We start from the raw sequence: 18,353 nt of genomic DNA, 5'->3' as shown, positions 1-18,353 counted from the left end.
TGTTTATTTTTCTACAAGAGCTCTCTCCCCACACAAACACACAGACACAGTCACACACACACACAACCCATGCTGTGCTTCTGCGTTGCCCCACATGTCACCCCCATCCAGGAGAAAGGGAGACAAAGCGAAAGAAAGAGAGAATGATAGAGCGAGAGACAGGGCGATGGAGAGATGGAGATGAGGGGGGTGCCTGCAGCGCCTGTCTGGATGTAAACAATGCTCCTGAAGTATCGGCAGCAAACTGTCAGCTGCTCATCTTTGTTGTGTCATTTAACCATCTCCGTCTATACCCCCCCCCCCCTCCCCACCAGCTCCTTCTCCCTCCACCTGACACTCCCCCATCCCACTCGCCATGCAAAGAAGCGCATGAATATTTTACATATCTGCATTTCCCCCCCACCTTCCCCCCAATCCATCTCCATTCTGTGGGACTTATTCTCAGACTGTCTGAATTTGCATCTTTTTCTCACTTTCTTTCTCACACACACACACATATAAACACAGCGACTGACGAGAACTCGTCCTAGCCGGTGCCACGCAACAGCGGCCAGGAAGATGGCAGACGGTTACCATAGCAACCTTGCGTACATGTTATTTTTTTTCTTTCCTCTCCATCTTTTATTCCCCTTTTTTTTAATGATGGTGATGGCTGTTCCGCCTGCGAGCCTGTCTATCTATCTGCTCCAATCAGCCGCTTCGTTCGGCTTCAAGTGTAAGTGCTGTCTCCGGATGGCAATGGAGTGGCAGGTGTGTGTGTGTGTGTGTGTGTGTGTGTGTGTGTGTGTGTGTGTGTGTGTGTGTGTGTGTGTGTGTGTGTGTGTGTGTGTGTGTGTGTGTGTGTGTGTGTGTGTGTGTGTGTGTGTGTGTGTGTGTGTGTGTGTGTGTGTGTGTGTGTGTGTGTGTGTGCACTAACAAAGCCTTGCGTCTTTGTCTCAGCTAGATTACTTGTTGCCTAGTTATTGCCATTATGGGTAGACCTCATCTAGAGGGCATTAAAAGACGAGCAGGTCTCCGTTAGCGAGGGTTTGTTCATTTCTGGAGCTGCTCTTTTAAAGCTCGGTCTCACTACAGTGTCATTGACTGTTTGTTTTATTTCTCTCTTTACCTCCCAACCAACAACCCCCGTCCCTCTCACCAGCTGAGGAACTTGGTAGATATGTGCATCAACCCTGACCCGGAGAAGAGGCCGGACATCACCTACGTGTACGACATTGCCAAACACATGCAGAACCTGACACAGGGCAGCTAAGCCCAGAGTTACACACATATAGCTTGCAGAACTCCTCCCCACTTCCCTCCTTGCTTTTCATGCTGGACTCGTACAAATCTATCCGCTTTTATACCATAACTAACTCCAGAGTTTAGCGCCTTGTGATAAGTAGTACGTGTAACAGATTAATTTTCAAGCTCATGGTACAGTCTATAACTGACACCCACACCTTTTCTGCCCTAGGATAAAGATTAGAGAGATTATATGTTTTTGTCAGATGGACCTCCCATTTTCTTAGACTTCAATAATGTTACAGCACTGAAAAGCAAGTGTATTGTAACTCACTAATGTGTTTATCCGCAATGGCTTAAAAACGCATATCCTTTGTATTTATATATAGTGAAGTAAAGTTGTTCTTCAGCAGCTGCTATGAGCAGATGCTATTTAAAGCAGATATTGGTAAAGTTAGGCTTTTCTTATCATCAAAAGAGTTAATCAGTGCAAATATCAGGAACATATAAAAATGACTTTGTGTGGTTTGGCGGCCATCATGAAACCTATGGTCGGCAAACGGCACAAAAAAAAGATCATGAAAACTTTGAGAACAATAGTAACATTGGAGTGAAGAGATTTTCACTCAATGGCGGCAAAACTGAGAGACGCAACAGAGTGTTATTGGTTGAAGCGTTCTTGTGTTGCACTTTTTATCTTGGTACTGGAAGGCTGGCAGGGTGATCATGTCTAATGAATGTATTAGGAAAGGAAGGATCATTTAGAGGGTAGCGTACAGACGTGCCGGGGGGAGAACATGGGCAAATGTCTCCACAACACTTTGAATGTAAGTCATTTTGACACCTATGTATTGTCTTTGAAAAAATCTGAATGTCTCTGTTTTGACAGCCTAGAAGGAGTTGTAGAAGCTTTAACAAAAGCTGTTTTACTTCTTCTGTTTACCTTAGTCACTGACACCAAAAGATTTCCTTCTTGGCTCAACTTAAAGGGATAGTTTGGATATTTTGAAGTGGGGATGTATGAGGCACTTATCCACAGTCAGTGTATTACCTACAGTATATTGTGGCTGGCACGCTCCCAGTTTGGAGAAGCAGACAGGAGTACCGACACTGCTAAGCAATACTGCTATGGACGGGGGTTGCAGCAAAATGTATTTGAGATAAGATAGGAGCACCTAAAAAATTATTTTATTATTTTCACCGTTTTACCTTGCCATTGTATACTGTACATCTACGCTCTCTTCAAAGATACCAGACTCCTTTGACAGAAACTGTAATTTACCTCACAGAACATGGGAGTTGCTGGTCTACTGCTGCCTCAATCGGTTAGTTTGTTTGTGTTATTGTGTGACTTTGGTGACTCCGAACTAACCCTTTAGAACACTAGTAATACACTGACTATGGATAAGTTCCTCATAAAACCCCACTTCAAATATCCAAACTATCCCTTTAAGCAAGGTATCTTTTTAAATCACAATGAAGACATAAAGAAAAAAAAATCAAAACACATAGTTCTCAATCGTGGTCCAGTGGCTGCATTTGACCCACCAGAAAGTTAGTCTATGTGGACAAAATTGTGTAACCGTTAATGTTGCTGTCTAAGTTTGCAGTGTAGTTGTCTTGTTAAGTAACAAATATGTTGAAGAGATAGCAGATCCTTACCTTGTGTTGCCGTCCAGGTCGTTGGTAAATCACAGCGTGCCTACCTAACTTGTCCTCAGTTGAGATACCAAAGATAAAAGTCACGCATAGAGAGAGCAGTTTATATATATATATATGTTATGGTATCTTTTATGAGAAGTATATCAAGGAGTTGTACTGAAAAAAAACAAGCACCAATGGGACTCATTTTGTTTTACTGTACATAGCGAACAAGTTCCTATAGATTTAATACTGTAGGGGTTTAGGAACCCTTTATTCATCTGGAGGAAGGAAACAGTGGTATCTATGAATATTTTTATTTTTAATACAGTGAATAGGTTTACACCAGCACTGACTACCACTGGTTTACATAATGACAATGACACCACATGAAAGGTATAGTATGTAAACATTGATCAATAACGCTTTATTTCAGTGTCTTATCAATTCTCTTTTAACATTATCAAATAGCCTGATAACCGCTCGTATAAATTATTGTATGCTCGTGTTTCTCATGTTTTGTTTTTTAAAGAATTAACAACCAATACTATTAAAATGTGTTCTATAAATAAATCAAAGCTTATAGATGCAAGAAAATGTAAGTTATTTAGTTTTTGGTCAGCAGAATATTTTGATAGTGTGTTGATAGTAGTTATATTGTCTGAGACTTACAGATACAGTGTTTGCAGTTTTTGTTTGCAATTGTACATCTTGTTTTCTCCCCCCCACCCTGCAGTCAAACTTTTTTTTTTTTGCTATTTCAATTATGTTGATTTTTCATCTTCTTCACCCACAGTGCTGTTCATCTTTTATCTCTACATTCTCTAGACAAGAGAATCTGTATAGCACCGAAACATTTCAGTATTTTTTTAGATATTGAGTTTTGATCCTATACAGAACTCCCTAAATAAATTGGTAGTATTTAAAAGTGAAATACCAAACAAGTAATGCCCTTTTACAACAACAAAAAGTTAATAATATTGAACCAAATGTATATATCATACTTTTATCCGTCGCCTTGTTAAGAACATGCATTATGTGATGTCATGTTTTTTTTTTTTTTTTTTTAAATCCTCAATTGGAGGAGGTTTATGTCACTTTACGGATTATGGCCATTTCTTGTGTAGTGAGTGTTTTTTTTTTGTCTTTATGTAACATATGTCAGTGCTCTCTTGTGTCCCAGCCTTTTACCTCGGCTCAGTTTACTTTTCCACATGTCCTCTGAAGTTAGTATTAAAGTGTTCTGTTTTTCCTGGAAAGTCAAATATTGCAAATACTATTTATTGTTTTGGTAGTTTGGTTGTTTTTCTCAACATTTCATGTCAACTTAAAGACCTTCATCACAAACGCCTTGTATGCAAACTAAATACAATAAAGCTTTTAAATTCTGTTTGGACATTAGAGTAAGTGCTTGGAATTTGGCCCCTTTAACAGGTTTCAATGAGGTTCACATCTCTTCACTTGATTGCCAAGAAATGCAGTAATAAAACAGGACACGCTGTAATATTTATACAATGCCAAACATTACCAAGGCCGGCCAGTATGATTTAGTTGCATTACACATTACAGCAGTTTCACACCTGCAGTTCTGGACCAGTTGGGTTATTTGTAAGGAAGGACTAAACTTCAGAGGTCAGAATGTGTCTTTTTTCACAAAGTGTTAACATCAGTGGAAAAAGGGGGGACATGTTTCGTGTTACCTGAACTTACAGCAAGACTTGGGGACGTTTTACTTTGATCGACAACTGGCAAATGATACCAGCTTAATGGTAAGTATATTCATATAACTTGTGATAAACAACATAATCCAGACTAATACTAGAACAAACATCAGAGGTTTTGTCTGGATTCCATTAGTTACACCCTGCAGTGACTTTTTATTCTACAAGTTAATGTGATATATGTGGTATTTTCCGGTAATAGAAGGCCATCTAAACATAGATACATAGTAAATATGATATGTGATATGTCCTGACTTGTTGGAACTTGAGGATGGCCTGAATGCACCATTTAACCACTCACAGCACAATGGAATACAGGATTCTAGTGGCTTCCAGATTTAGGCAAAAGGTAATCTGCATGTGAAGAAAAACTCAGACCATCTTGTATTGAACTTTAAACTTGGTTGTCATTTGAATAATTTCCATGTTGTTTATTGGTGCAATAGCTGATCTTGAAAAAATCTTTATTATTTCTTCAGACAAAAAAAAAAAGGAAAATATTAGTTGTGATGCTTTACAGTGAAAAGTTCAATAGTATTTCATTTTTGGGTACCTAGTACCAAGCAGAGGCCAGTCTGTAATCCAATGTAAAGCTTTATTATGATAGGTAATAATAAGTCATACAAATATGAAAACAGCAGCTGTAAAAAAGACAAAAACACCACCTACAGCATTCGTTGCCTGCTGGTGCCAGAAGTATGAACTTTTAGCAGCAATTGCTTTCTTTTCTGAGGTGAGATCTGCAGGACTTAATGACTGCTGCTATTACTTTCCTTTTCTTAAGGTGGTGTTGTTTGGCAAGTGTACAACTGGTCAGAAAAATATAAATGGACACTATGACCTGATCTCAACAGGACAATAAAACACAGATTATGATAATATAAAAGCTGTAAATGATGAAGCGTGATTTTAAAATAAAGCCAGTTTAAGATGATACTGTTTGATATTTTGATAAACTGTTCTTAGCTTTACAACTATTAGCCCTAAATGCTTGGTTTGTAAGATGATCAAAGACCCCTTTATGGTCGGGAACTAAAACTTGTAATGTATGTATTTTATTATTATAACTTTTCTCCTATCTCATATCATTGAGATTCAAATTTGAATGAGAGAAGAACAGTGCCACAAAGTGTACATTAAACAATAGAAAAAAGTATGTTTTATCCAACAAAATAAGCACATAAAACAACATTTTGGAGCTCTGTCAAGCAAGGCATTATCAGTCTAAACATATTACTGCCTAGAATAAAAGGCCTACTTTATACAGAAAAACATATAGGAGTAAATGATGATTTGTTTCGCAGCTCCATCAGGTCTTTCTTCATCAGAGTGTGTCCTTATGACGGTATTTATATCGAGGTACATTAACATAAACTACAGCAGCAAAAAAAAAAATAAAATAGTGCAACTTATTGTTTGGTATTAAACTACAGTGCATTTTATAGATAAACTATACAAAGATGTTGTAGTTATGAAGAAATAATGTCATGCTATATGCTATATATTATCTTTCAATCGAAGTATTGCATTATAACAGGTGATGCAATAACCTAACTAACTAAAACAACCTAACTAAAACATAATTAATAATTTGCATATGCTGAATGTGATTAGTGTTTCTTACTCAATTATTTTAGTAAAAACAAAAAAGGTAAAGTCCACTCACTTTCTGTTGGTTCAAGCATCACATCCCCTCTCACATCCCTGTAGAGAAAAAAAGTGAAGATTGGCTTCATAGAAAATAAATTTGTAGAGAATATAACATAATATACTATGTAATGGGCTATTAAAAGTATATAACACACAGTAAACTATGAACATATTTCATTTGTTTTTGCCCTGATTAAAGAATTGAGTTCAACTGCAACAACTGCTCCTGTACTGTAAATGGAACTAAACTACAATCACCGTAAAACAAACGAGAGACAATGTGACAGTAAAACTGATGCAGGTGGTGAGATGTAAAGTGAGCTTTACTTTTTGGACTTTCTGTAATGGTAGATCTTGTAGGCTGCCAGAACCAAGGCCACAAAAGCAATGATGATGATGATGAAGACCAGAAAATCAATGACCGCTTTGTCATTGTCTGTAAAATGGTGACAGAAACATAGTGGTGGCATATATGTTTAAGATGCAATGAATTGAAAGGGATTGTGTACTGTCTGTCAAAGCAAATTGTGTCAAAATGACACAATTTGTGGCATAAATTAAAACCTCACATACAGCGAGTGGTAACAGATTCTGTCTTGGGGTCGCTGTGAAAACGGCCGTTGAAAGCAGTCACCTGAAAACACAAAAAATCAATATTTAGAACGATGAGGAAAAACGCCCCACATTTGTTCTGATTGGTCTAATGTTTCTGCTACAGAAATACTCTGGGCAAGTGTCTAACAATACAACAAAACACACATATCAATAGTCAAAGTCAGGATTTCTTTAAAAATATGAGGGAAATTACATTGTGTTCATTAAATGTCTCCATATGATTTGTTTTCACACTGCATATGTGTGTATGTTTTTGATAGTCATCTTGTTGAGTTACTAAATGCCTGATTGTGCTGTTTGTAGTTTCTGAGATACAGCCATTTTCTTATCATACTATATATGGTGTTTGGGGACATGAAATAAGTAGAAAGGTCTCATGTCCCCAAAGACTAAATATAGTATGATCAGGAAAACCCATGATTCAGCCAAACGGTTTGACCGATTTTGAGCCCAGAGAATACTTCCTCCAAAGAAAATTCATAATTTGAGTTGCAGGAACATATGAAGGAATAAAGTTATAATCAGATTGTGAAACCAAAAATTAGGATTACACAAACCTTTACTTCGTATTCCGTTGAGTAGCTTAGATCTTCGAATACAAATTCGCATTTATTGTTTGTCAGCTTCTCCTGAGTGATACCATTATAAAGAAGATGTGCATTGATGGGTCCCGGAGGTCCGTTAAACTTGACTTCTCTATAATCACAGGCTACTGTTATCACGTTATTCTCTGGAACTTTCACCGTCAGTGTATTTATTTTCTTTGGTGCTGTAAGAGAGTGAAGAAAAACATTTTCATTTAGATACAACACTTTATGCTTTCCCACACTTACATTGACATTTTATTTTGCTATAACAGGAGTTTAAACACTGATTAGCATTATTAGTGGGTTGCTGTATTGATTGTCCTGGTTGTCAGAAAATATATAAAAACAAAATGTGAAAAGCAAAATAAATTTAATTTGCATTGAAAAGTATTCATTGTAAACTCAAAGTAAAAAAAGATCAGCAAATTACTTATTATTCTATATTTTTATAAGTTGTTAAATGATGAACAATGACAGCTTTTAAAGTAACTATCTGTAACTTTTAAATGTTTCTGAGACTGTCATTTTGTCATCTGATGATCATAAATGAGCTGTAACAGCAAGCGAGACTACAGTGAACAGAATTCTATTTTTTATATAGTTTTTGAAGTCACAAAATGATTTATGGCAGGTAGACTGACTCTACAGTAGCACATTGTGATGGGTCATAGATTTCGGTATGACTCAGAAAAAGCCTGTGTTAGTGAGTATCCAGAAAACTAAAAGGTAGCAGGAGATTTCTTTATATAGGCTTAATTGTATTTTACTTTAATTGTAGACGTTATCTGCTGTGGTATTTCATTCAAAAAATAACTTTACAATGTGCAATGTGGTTGTGAGTCAGTAGCCAACTATTTAGTGCCCGGTTTTAATTTATTTTCAGTCTGTGTTTGTGTTGGCCCACCTTTTTTTCATTTCCCTTGTCCTCCTGTACTTGTGTAAAGTGTCCTTGGGTTTCATGAAATGCGCTTTATAAATCTAAGTTATCAATATTATTATTACTTTAGTTGCTACAATAAACTCTTAACGATTTGGCTCATGACAGTGATACCTGGTTTAGCTCACAATACATCCAAAGTAGGCTAAGTTACCGTATGCAACACTTGAAATTCAACGATGCTTAAAACACTTCTCTGTTTGTCGAAAGCGGCCGCTAGGATCAACACAAACTGAAAGTTACAAATAGCAACTTTAAATTCTACTTTTTAGTTCAATTTAAACCAATCTCACGTTGCCCGACCTATCTCCACAGGGCATTTCTTTAAACCGATCACAATCGCCTTGGGCAGCGCTAAGCCCTGGACGCAGCAACGGTGGCTCTGCAAAAATGTTTCGGGAAGGCACTTGTTTTGGTGGAACATTTGCACCTAGCAAAAGAAAACTCCACATACAATATTAAATTAAGTTAACGGTACACACAATACAGTACAACTGGAACAATTTAAATTAGCTGGATGTGTAATTTGCTCCTACTAATTCCTGACATTGGGCACGATGTCAGTCTTATCCTGGAAATGTACTTCACATATAGAACAATTGAGTCATTCTTACAATGAAGCTATGAACATGAAAAGGAAACTGTAGGTGTTAAAGCAGGAAACAATATAATTATAAGAAGAACAAGTATTTAAAAAAAAAAAGCTGGTAGATTTCTCACCTAGTAAAAGAGAATAACACGGACAATAACCACTGTACTTCAAGATTGGAGCAACATTGACGTTTATTCATTATTCATTATAATGACTTGAAGAGCAATGTTCCTATATTGTAGGCCTTCATGAGGTGTTTTGATATCAAGGAATAATTATCAGCATTTAACGCCATCTGTTAAATAAAAGACTAAATAAATAAACAATCGGATCAATTACATAATTTATATAATGATGATGAATAGAACAAATAACATCTAAAATTAAAATTACTATAATTAGCTTAAATAATAACTAAATAAATGATAATAGTAAATCTTGGATTAATGTTCCAAATTCAAATCTCATTTAGTAACTACATTTCTTGTACAGGAGTCACAGCGCCTCACAGACTGAAACAGTTCTAACACTATATGAAGTTAAAACGGTGGTGTTTCATAAAAATGTTTACTTTACACACAGTTGTCCGATCTGGATATTTAACAATATGTGAAAAACACAACCTTAGTCAACCTGTTGACTGTCAGTGGTGGAACAAAAAGGGCACCAGCTGCATGCACGGGGGGGCACCAGAAGGGCACCCGAAATAAACATTTTTAGACACTTACTTCCAATCGCAGTCTCCTGTCTAACTGTCTGAGGTTTGGAAACTTCCTTGTTGTTGTATATGGGTTGGACTTCACAGGTATATTCTTTGAATGGTTCCAGTCCAGTAATGTTACATGTTCCTTCTGATGGTAGATTTTTAGCTTGAAATGCAACATAGTTTCATTAGCAACAAGTAGTAACATTAATAACAAGACAACAAAGACAACTTTCCCATTTAGTGACAATAAAATGGAAATGAAATTAAACAAAATCAATCAATCCCCTGCTGTGGGACTAATAAAGGAGATTTAGATAACAACCAGGTGCTAATCATTTACCATGCAGCAATTTTTAGCTGTTAACATTTGTTGACCTTGTTTACTTCTTATGGAAACAAGGATATCAAACTCTGACAATCCAATGTTATTTATGTATCATATTTCATGTCATGTCACATCACCAATCTCAGGTTATCTACACCTAGCATCACGTAGCATGCTAAAGTGTTAGCATGTAGCACAGTGGATGATTCAATTGTCCACAGTATATTTCATTATTTAGGTTAACTGACCAGTAAATAATCTCCAAAAGTGCATTACTGCAAAGTTATTTTAAATAACTGTACTTACTTGTATTTCTGTGTTTCTGATTTGAGGCAGTTGGAGTACAACTGCAGTTGTAAGAAAGCTTCTTTAGATTAGGAAGGACATCTTGACAATTCATACTGATCGTGCTCCATTTCAGATAAATGGAGGTATCGGTTGTTTTATTCTCTATGTTTAATTTAAGATCTGTTGGAACACATCATAAATCTGTAACATTGAACTGAGGATCTGGAGCAGTTATCTTTATCTTTTGTATTATTGCACTGAGGTAAAATGAATATTAGCATACCACAGTCAACCTTGAACTTGAAAGATTTTTTAATGGTGACGTTGTGTTCCTTGATCTGACCAGTACAGCTGTAGTCTGTGAAGGGCTCCAGCTCAGACAGTTCCTTGGTGTCATTGGGTTTTCCATTTTCTGAGGAGACACAAGGATGTCAGCATTTCTTCATCAGCATTTCTATCTTGGTACTAATGAGCACTTATCTTTTGGTTTTAGATTCCAATGTGGACACTTTTAAGTAAATAAATACAAAAATAAATATACTATTCAACTGACTCACAGAGTGCACAAAGCATTTCCTTGACTTCCTCTTACACCAAAAGACGATTGTGATTCAGTTTAAAGTAAAACTGATTTTCATCGTTGTTTCTGTTACTCTAACCACAGTGTGAGCATCTTATGTGGCAAAGTGCCTCTACCTATTCCCGTATAATTCCATTCATAATGTTGGTGACAGATAAAATCTCATTACTTCTAGTATTTCTACTTACCCTGACAGGTGTAATCAATAGTGAGATGGCTGCAGTTTACAGGTAATTTTGGTTTTATTGCAGGAAGATGATTTGGATTTGGCTGTTTTATTTCACTAGGCTCTAAGAAATCTGTGAAAAAAGAAAGCAGCATATACAGTAAACATGATGAAATAAGGTTTGCACCACATGTAATTCAAAATACGTGAGGACTCTACTGTACATACCAAGAGTGATGCTTCTGGTGAGGTAATAATCGGAACACGTTTCTGAAGTGATGGTTGTAGTCAAATTTGTGCAAATGTCATCGTAACCAGGTTTGATACAAAACACTTTACTTTCATTTGTGCATTTCTCAGCTGTAATATTATTTGATGAAATTAGAGAAGAGCTGATGTCCCAACCACTATGGTAACAAACGTATCTGGGTATGCAGCTTTCATCTGTAATGTCACCATCACCTGAAAAACACAAGTTAAATTAAATCTGTCTGTCTCATTTCTTAAATTTAAAAGAAAGTAAGATGAAATTCAACAGTATACATTATCTTTACTCACTTATTCCATTTGTCCAAGTTTTCTTTTCAGTGCTGTTACAGGATGTTTCTTTGCCAGCACTATCAATAAATGCCACATTATGCTCATATTCAGTACAGGGCTTCAGGTCTTTGATTTCATGTGGTGAGTTTTGAATGAAGAAATGAACGGTGAACATTTCTTCAGTCTTTGGTCGTCCCTTTTCTTTAATCTTTATTGTGTAGTTTCCAGTGGTAGAGTTCTTCATGTCAATTTGGAAGCCAAACGTGATGGCGTTGACAGTGTAAGAACCTGCACACAAAATCAACAGAGTTATAAACTACAGTACATCACTAAGTTATCTTCTAGTTAATATAAACCACATGATGATCTTTGAATTTCAGACAGGTTCTCCATGTAGATGTTGAACGTACTCCTTAGATTACAAACACTCTGGACACTCCCCGTATAAATCTACTTTAATAGCTGGAGAGAAATACTGGACACCAATATAATTACTTACTTTTGTTTATTGAGATGAGTGTAAAGATGAAGCATATAAAATATCATATCTTGAAAAATAATACTGATACTCACACTGTGGAGGGGCTGGTGTGGTGGCTGGAGAACACGTTCAAATGAGATTAGAAAAGGAAAACAACACAATATTAATATATGATGAAAAAACTTTAAAATACTCTTCCAAAGAAACTTGCAAGTCTCTGTATTTTTATTTCTTGTAACCCACTCCTTAGCAGTGCTAGTGTTAGTAACTGTCGTCTATACTAACACAGTCTAATCACAGAACAAATGGAGAACTTTTAAAGGAGAAAATTCCAACCTTTGGTGGCAGTCACTGTGGTGTTGGACATGGTGGTTGGAGGTAAAGACTGGGATTGAGTGGTGTTTGCCTGAGAGTCTAATGGCTTGCTTGGTGTGGTTGAGGTTGAGGGTGTGGGTAAGGTTGAGGGTGAAGGTGAGGGTGAGGGTGAGGTGCTTGCAGGAGGAGCAGAAGTGGCTGTGAGATGGAAAGAAAGCTGGAGGTCATCTTCAAGTAGAAATACTTTAGTGCCAATAGTCTTACCTGATATAATGCATATATTGTGTCAGTAATACTACGCTGGATGCAACGATGATGTTTCCAGGACAACTGTAAACTGAGGCTAAATACATTACCAGACATGGTAGTTGGGATGAGTGCTTGAATTGAGGAGTTTGAGGTGAGGGTTGGCGGGGTGAGTGGAGGTTTGTGGGCAGTTGTTGGGGCGTCTGAAGACATGACAGTAGTTGTTGTTGTTGGAATTTTGGGTGGTGCGTGGAGGTGAGAGTTCTGAAACACGTGTTTCAAGAAAACAAAATTCAGGCCAAACACAATTTCACAATGCTAATTGCTTCTTTATCAAGGGTGCTACACGTAAATGATCATGACCCCTTAAATCCGGTTTCTTTTTGTTACAAAGGTGCTGTTGCGACATGTCAATCCTTCCCCTCATTTATCTATATCTTTGTTTTAACAAGAAAAGAAGAGGTAATAAGGCCATAGTAGCACTGTGCAGAGCACATTTATATTCAGAGAAGGAAAGTCAGTATCAGCTGGACGTCCTCAGTAGGACTCTGCAGCTAGAATAGTGGAAATGGAGTTGGAGTAAGCATTACCTGTAGCGGTGCATCAACCTACCTAGCTTAACTTCTTCACAGAGTCAATACAATGACTATTATTAAACCAGAGTTGATGAGGACTCAGCCTGATTTGAAAGACAAGTTTGAGCACCTTAACTTTGATGACAAGTTTCTATAGCTTTCGCACTCAAACTCAGGACAGTTTACTTCTATAAAGCCAGGATCAGTGGATAAGACAGAAACACGTTTTTTTCAAATTTTCCAGAGAATGTCACATTAAATTTTTTCCATCCTATCCCTGTTCAGATACAGTATAACTTGACAAACAACCTGTAGAGTAACATCAGTATAGACATCTGGCTTGTTCTTACTTTGCAGGCACTTCAGACACAGAAGCAAAAAAACATGAATACATTGCATTGGGTGAACAAGCAAGGAATTATTGTATATGACTTAATCAATATAATATGCACAGACACTATGTACCCTCATTGGGATATTTTCCCATTATTGGAAGGTCTAATTTTAGCCCCTCAAAAGTATAAATTCTATAAACCCAGTTATAGTTGGTATGCTTTAGCTCAGTTTAAAAGCAATAATTAATCACCATTGCAGATTAGTTGCACACCATATATGTTCAGCGTTAGCGTTTAATACTGCTTTGGCAAAGTATAATGTTCTGAAATGAGCACAAACTAGAGTAGAGGGCAATATACATGTTTTATACATGCATGCACTGGGGTGGTGATGGCGCAGTGGATATGACACGTGCCTTTGGTGCGGGAGATCCGCGTTCGATTCCCACTGTGATACATCAACCAATGTGTCCCTGAGTAAGACACTTAACCCCTAGTTGCTCCAGAGGCGTGCGACCTCTGACATATACATTACATTACATGTAATGTATAGTAACTGTCTGTAGGTAAGGATAACTGTGGCCCCACATTCCTCTACCAAAGGATTGCTAATTGTTAGGTTTCCACATGTAGTTAGCTTCGGAATTGTTAAGTGACGTCTGCAATTAAAACCTTGGGTGAGCCAGGTCACTAATATGGAGGCCAATGTCAACCAAACTACTTAATAAGAGTGAGAAATATAGATATTTATGTCACTCATTGTGCATAGAGCACTTTATTTCAATTTGAAGAGCTAATTCATTCCCTGCTTTTCTGCTGGCTCTGGGGCTGCTGCATCCATGAAGAGATGAGACAGTGAGAGAGAGTGAGAGGTAGAGGAGGCTGAGGTGAAGGTATTGCACAAGCACAGCCACTTAATTAGAATTAACCTTTTTATTCATTATAAAGCAATTGAATGTTATATTTATGTATTGCCACTCACTTGTTGTATTTGCAGCTGGTGTTTGATCTGCTGGTTTTGCAGGTGGATCTCCACCTTGGCCTGTAAATAGAGAAAATGTCTAAATCATTTTAGCTTTTTGTCACAAAAGAGTACAGTGTAGTGTATAGAATATGCAGATAAAGAAAAGAGAAACATAAAACATCAACAAACTATGATTGTTGTGTGCGTGTTCTTTATGTAAAGTGCTCACTTTATCTGACAGATAAAACTCTTTCTTGCAGCGCTAAAGCATTATCAGGTCAAAAAAGAGGAAAGCGACCATTTTCATCTTTAGTTCTCCATGAGGCAGCGCTGTACAACCTGGTTGCTATGGCAATGCAGCATTTTTTTTTTCATTTTTTATTTATTAAACAGGAAAAGATTAAAGACAATCGGGCCTGACTCAGTGTAAAACTGATTTTCAGCAGGTTCCTGCTCTGCAGAACATAAACACCACATACACAACAAACACTCCTAGACAGAACAGTAACAAACACACAGACCAGGAGAATGAGCAACAGGGCAAAGCCTCAATGGTCACAAGTATACCTCTCCATTAGATAGCGAGCAAATGTTAATTTAAATGATCTTATTGACGTTAAAGTTCTGATGTGCTGTGGAATGAGCAAAAGAGCCACACTTGCTATTGAAGAAGGCAAACCACTGTTTCCTGCTTTGCAATGAAACCTAGAACAATCCTACACTTACTTGTTCTTAGTGATTAGAAATGACAGCGTCACCTAATATTGTTTAAAATAATATTTAAGCTGTGTGCACTCAGTATAAACAAAAATAATTTACATGTTCATAAATTCATTGTTTTTGTGCTTTTCAAACTCTGTATTCTGTTATTACATTACATTAGTATCAAAACGTAATAAAAAAAGGCTTGCTAATTGAGTTTGGCTGTGTGTGCACTACAATCCTGATTTTAAGAATGGATTTACTGTAAACACGTTTTAGCTGTTTTGTCCATTTGTTCTTTATAATAATAGCAGTGAGCAATGAGTTTATGGGGGGTAGGGCTGGGCAATATATCGATATATTGATATTGTGATATGAGACTAGATATCGTCTTAGATTTTGGATATCGTAATATTGTAAATGGCTTAAGTGTTATCTTTTCCTGGTTTTAAAGGCTGCATTACAGTAAAGTGATGTCATTTTCTGTTACCAGACTGTTCTAGCGCTTCCCTTCAGTCCAACAATGAGTCTCAGGATGTGGTTTGGTGCGCTCTTGTTTAACTATATCGAGCAGAGATGCATGCTCTCTGCACTCTGACATTTTACCACCTTATACTTTGTGGTGACTGTTTGAATTATTTCAGTGAAAGGTTTGAGAGATGCAATCGTGGTCACTTTCAAGTAGAAATACTTTAAATGTATAAATAACACAGTTTTATCACAGCATACCTATACTGTATATCTGAGGGAATGAAATCATGTTTGACACTGCAGACGAGTTTTGCAATTATATCCAGTATATCAGTGTGATATGCTTTTACTCTTTGAAGACCTTCTTCTGTCTTACTGACATACACATATTCTATAGATAGACATATTCTATAGATTATCTGCCTATCAATGTACATTTGGTATTTACTATTGATAGAGCATTGGTTGTTGAGTTGAAATTCAGAATTGGCAAAAAAAAAGAAAAAGCAATTACATTTAGAAAACATATCTTCATCAGTCAATTTCTAAAGCACCTTATATGTAGATATAATGCACGTATTAATGTATGGATGTCTACTAAGCTACAAATTATATGGAGGCAGGTAGCTGTTGACTGCACAATCCTAGTAACAAATAATTAGTTCCTGAAATAGGAAATACTTTAGATAGAAGGTGCTAAATGTAATATGTAATGTTCACTTACAGTGTTTAGGAATAAATGGTATATTTTTGTAATGCAGTGCTTATTAATAATTAATTGATTAAAATGAATATGAATGAAAAATGAATAATTTTCCTGTCAGCATAAAGCTTGGTCCTAATGCAAACGCTAATCCATATTTGTGTTTTAAATCAATTGTAGCCTTTAAATTGATTCTCTATGTTTAAATAATGGAGACCACTGACAGGTATTAATGATAATAACGTTTTTCATGCAGACTGGAGTTCATCTTGTGAAGACATATTGTGTTGCCTTCAAATTTAGTTTTATCACAATCTATAACAAATTTCCCAACTGTGAAACACACAAAACAGTTGAATTTGTTAAACAGGCCACTTTAGAACCTAAATACTGCAAGTTAGTGAATTTTAAGTCGCGTGAAAGGCATGTTTTTATTCTAAAGACAATATCTTAATCATTGTTACCTCTGTCAAGAAAGTTATGTTTTCAGTTTGGTTCAGTTCAGTTCAGTTCAATTGTATTTATATAGCACGTTTAAAAATAACCACAGTTGACCAAAGTGCTTAACAAGGTCCAAAATCAAAGAGATAATATACACAAACAATACACAATATACAATACAAAATAACCAACAGCAGAAAAAGGTCAAGATATCAAAGCTCAACTTGAATTGAAAGCCAATGCATAGTAATGGGACTTAAGCAAGGACTTGAATATGTTTGGTATGTTTGTCTGTCAGCAGGATTATAGAAAAACCACTAGCCCGATTTTCATTAAACTTGCATGGTTTAAGGGTGTAGCATAGGCCAAGGAAGAAGCCATTACATTTTAAAGTGGATCCAAATCCCGGGGCGGATACACCAATTATTTTTCCCGTTAACATAGAGATTGGCGGAGGTATGAGCCCTTCGAGTGCCTTTTTAGATTTTAAGAGTGGTTTGCTCAGATAAAAGTATTTTCAACTGTTTTGAGACTGTTGGACCTTAACAAAGCAATGTTGAACTGGAAACTATACTGATCTAAAATAATGTAAGTACTTGTGATTGATTTTTGTAATATTAAAAAACAAAGTTTGAAGTACAACGTTTTCCCTTTTTCTCATTTAAACAATAACTTGCTTACCAACTATACCCTACAACAACAAAAACAGTTATTCATTAAGAAACTCCATCATCTATGCTGGCTATTGTTAATGTTTTATATCTGCTTTTTTTACATCTTGAAGACTCTTATTTAAAAACAAAAAAGCCCATATGTTGGCGTTGAGGATGGTTACTTACAGTTGGCCAAAATGATGATCCCAGCACAGACCAGCAGGATCTTGAGACCACAGAGACCTGCCATTTCGAAGAGTTAGGGTGTGTACAGCCGCACACCACACAGTATAGTCAGCACACAGGGTAATCAAATATATATATATTCAGATGCCAAAAAGGAAGTTGTATTTATTTATTTAACTACTTCTCAAGTTCTATGCATTTTGCTCTCTGACTAGTACCCCATACCTTAAACCTCAACTCTGAGGTTATGTGAGGCTGCTGCGAACAGGAAATCATCTAAGGGACTGTTCGTTATTTATTTAAGGGGCAACCGGAGGAGTTTTGAGACCTTTAGTCAAAATAGACATGACCCTCCCCTCACCAGTAATAATTTTTCTATGACCCTCCAAAATGATTTGGAAAAAAGGCATGACCCTCCCCACAAATTTATCAATACCTTCTGTACTGTTTTGCGCTCGGCAAAGATATGCAGATTCATATTGTTTTTTATAGCAATGACATATGTGCCTAAACCTCTGCTTTCTCATCTGACCCATCACACTCCTCTGTTATGGTGTGGTGGCCATTTCAGTAGATTTACTCACTAACGTTGTTGTGGAAACACAATAAGCATGGAAACTAAATGCACACTTCCTGCATTACTGCATTACTTCAAATACTAAGTTACTCATCTAGTAAACTAGTATTCACATGAAATAAAACAATAAAA

The 18,353-nt window shown here is 36.6% G+C and overlaps 2 protein-coding genes across 2 annotated transcripts in view; one reads left to right on the top strand and one right to left on the bottom strand.

The window, feature by feature from the left end:
• The window catches only part of nek7 (NIMA-related kinase 7), a 67,466-nt gene extending 63,211 nt beyond the window's left edge, over positions 1–4,255 (top strand). Inside the window, exon 10 of the mRNA XM_039811169.1 lies at positions 1,142–4,255. Coding sequence (XP_039667103.1) covers positions 1,142–1,252 — 111 coding nt within the window. The 3' untranslated portion in view covers positions 1,253–4,255. The remainder of the gene's footprint in view (positions 1–1,141) is intronic.
• Positions 4,256–5,895: 1,640 nt separating this feature from the next.
• Positions 5,896–17,745, bottom strand: LOC120565380 (receptor-type tyrosine-protein phosphatase C-like). Its single transcript, XM_039811168.1, has 15 exons — positions 17,645–17,745; positions 14,507–14,566; positions 12,390–12,566; positions 12,146–12,169; positions 11,591–11,860; positions 11,261–11,494; positions 11,055–11,165; positions 10,570–10,698; positions 10,305–10,466; positions 9,696–9,836; positions 7,409–7,620; positions 6,810–6,870; positions 6,564–6,672; positions 6,253–6,290; positions 5,896–5,960 (listed from the first exon to the last, which is right to left on the bottom strand). Exons 1-15 carry the CDS (start codon positions 17,706–17,708, stop codon positions 5,911–5,913), a joined length of 1,842 nt encoding a protein of 613 aa, XP_039667102.1. The 5' UTR covers positions 17,709–17,745; the 3' UTR covers positions 5,896–5,910.
• Positions 17,746–18,353: the final 608 nt, after the last annotated feature.

This window comes from Perca fluviatilis, chromosome 9 (genome assembly GCF_010015445.1).
Source record: "Perca fluviatilis chromosome 9, GENO_Pfluv_1.0, whole genome shotgun sequence".
Taxonomy (NCBI): domain Eukaryota; kingdom Metazoa; phylum Chordata; class Actinopteri; order Perciformes; family Percidae; genus Perca; species Perca fluviatilis.
The sequence above is the reverse complement of the archived record's forward strand: the minus strand, read 5'-3'. Positions and strand labels throughout refer to the sequence as shown.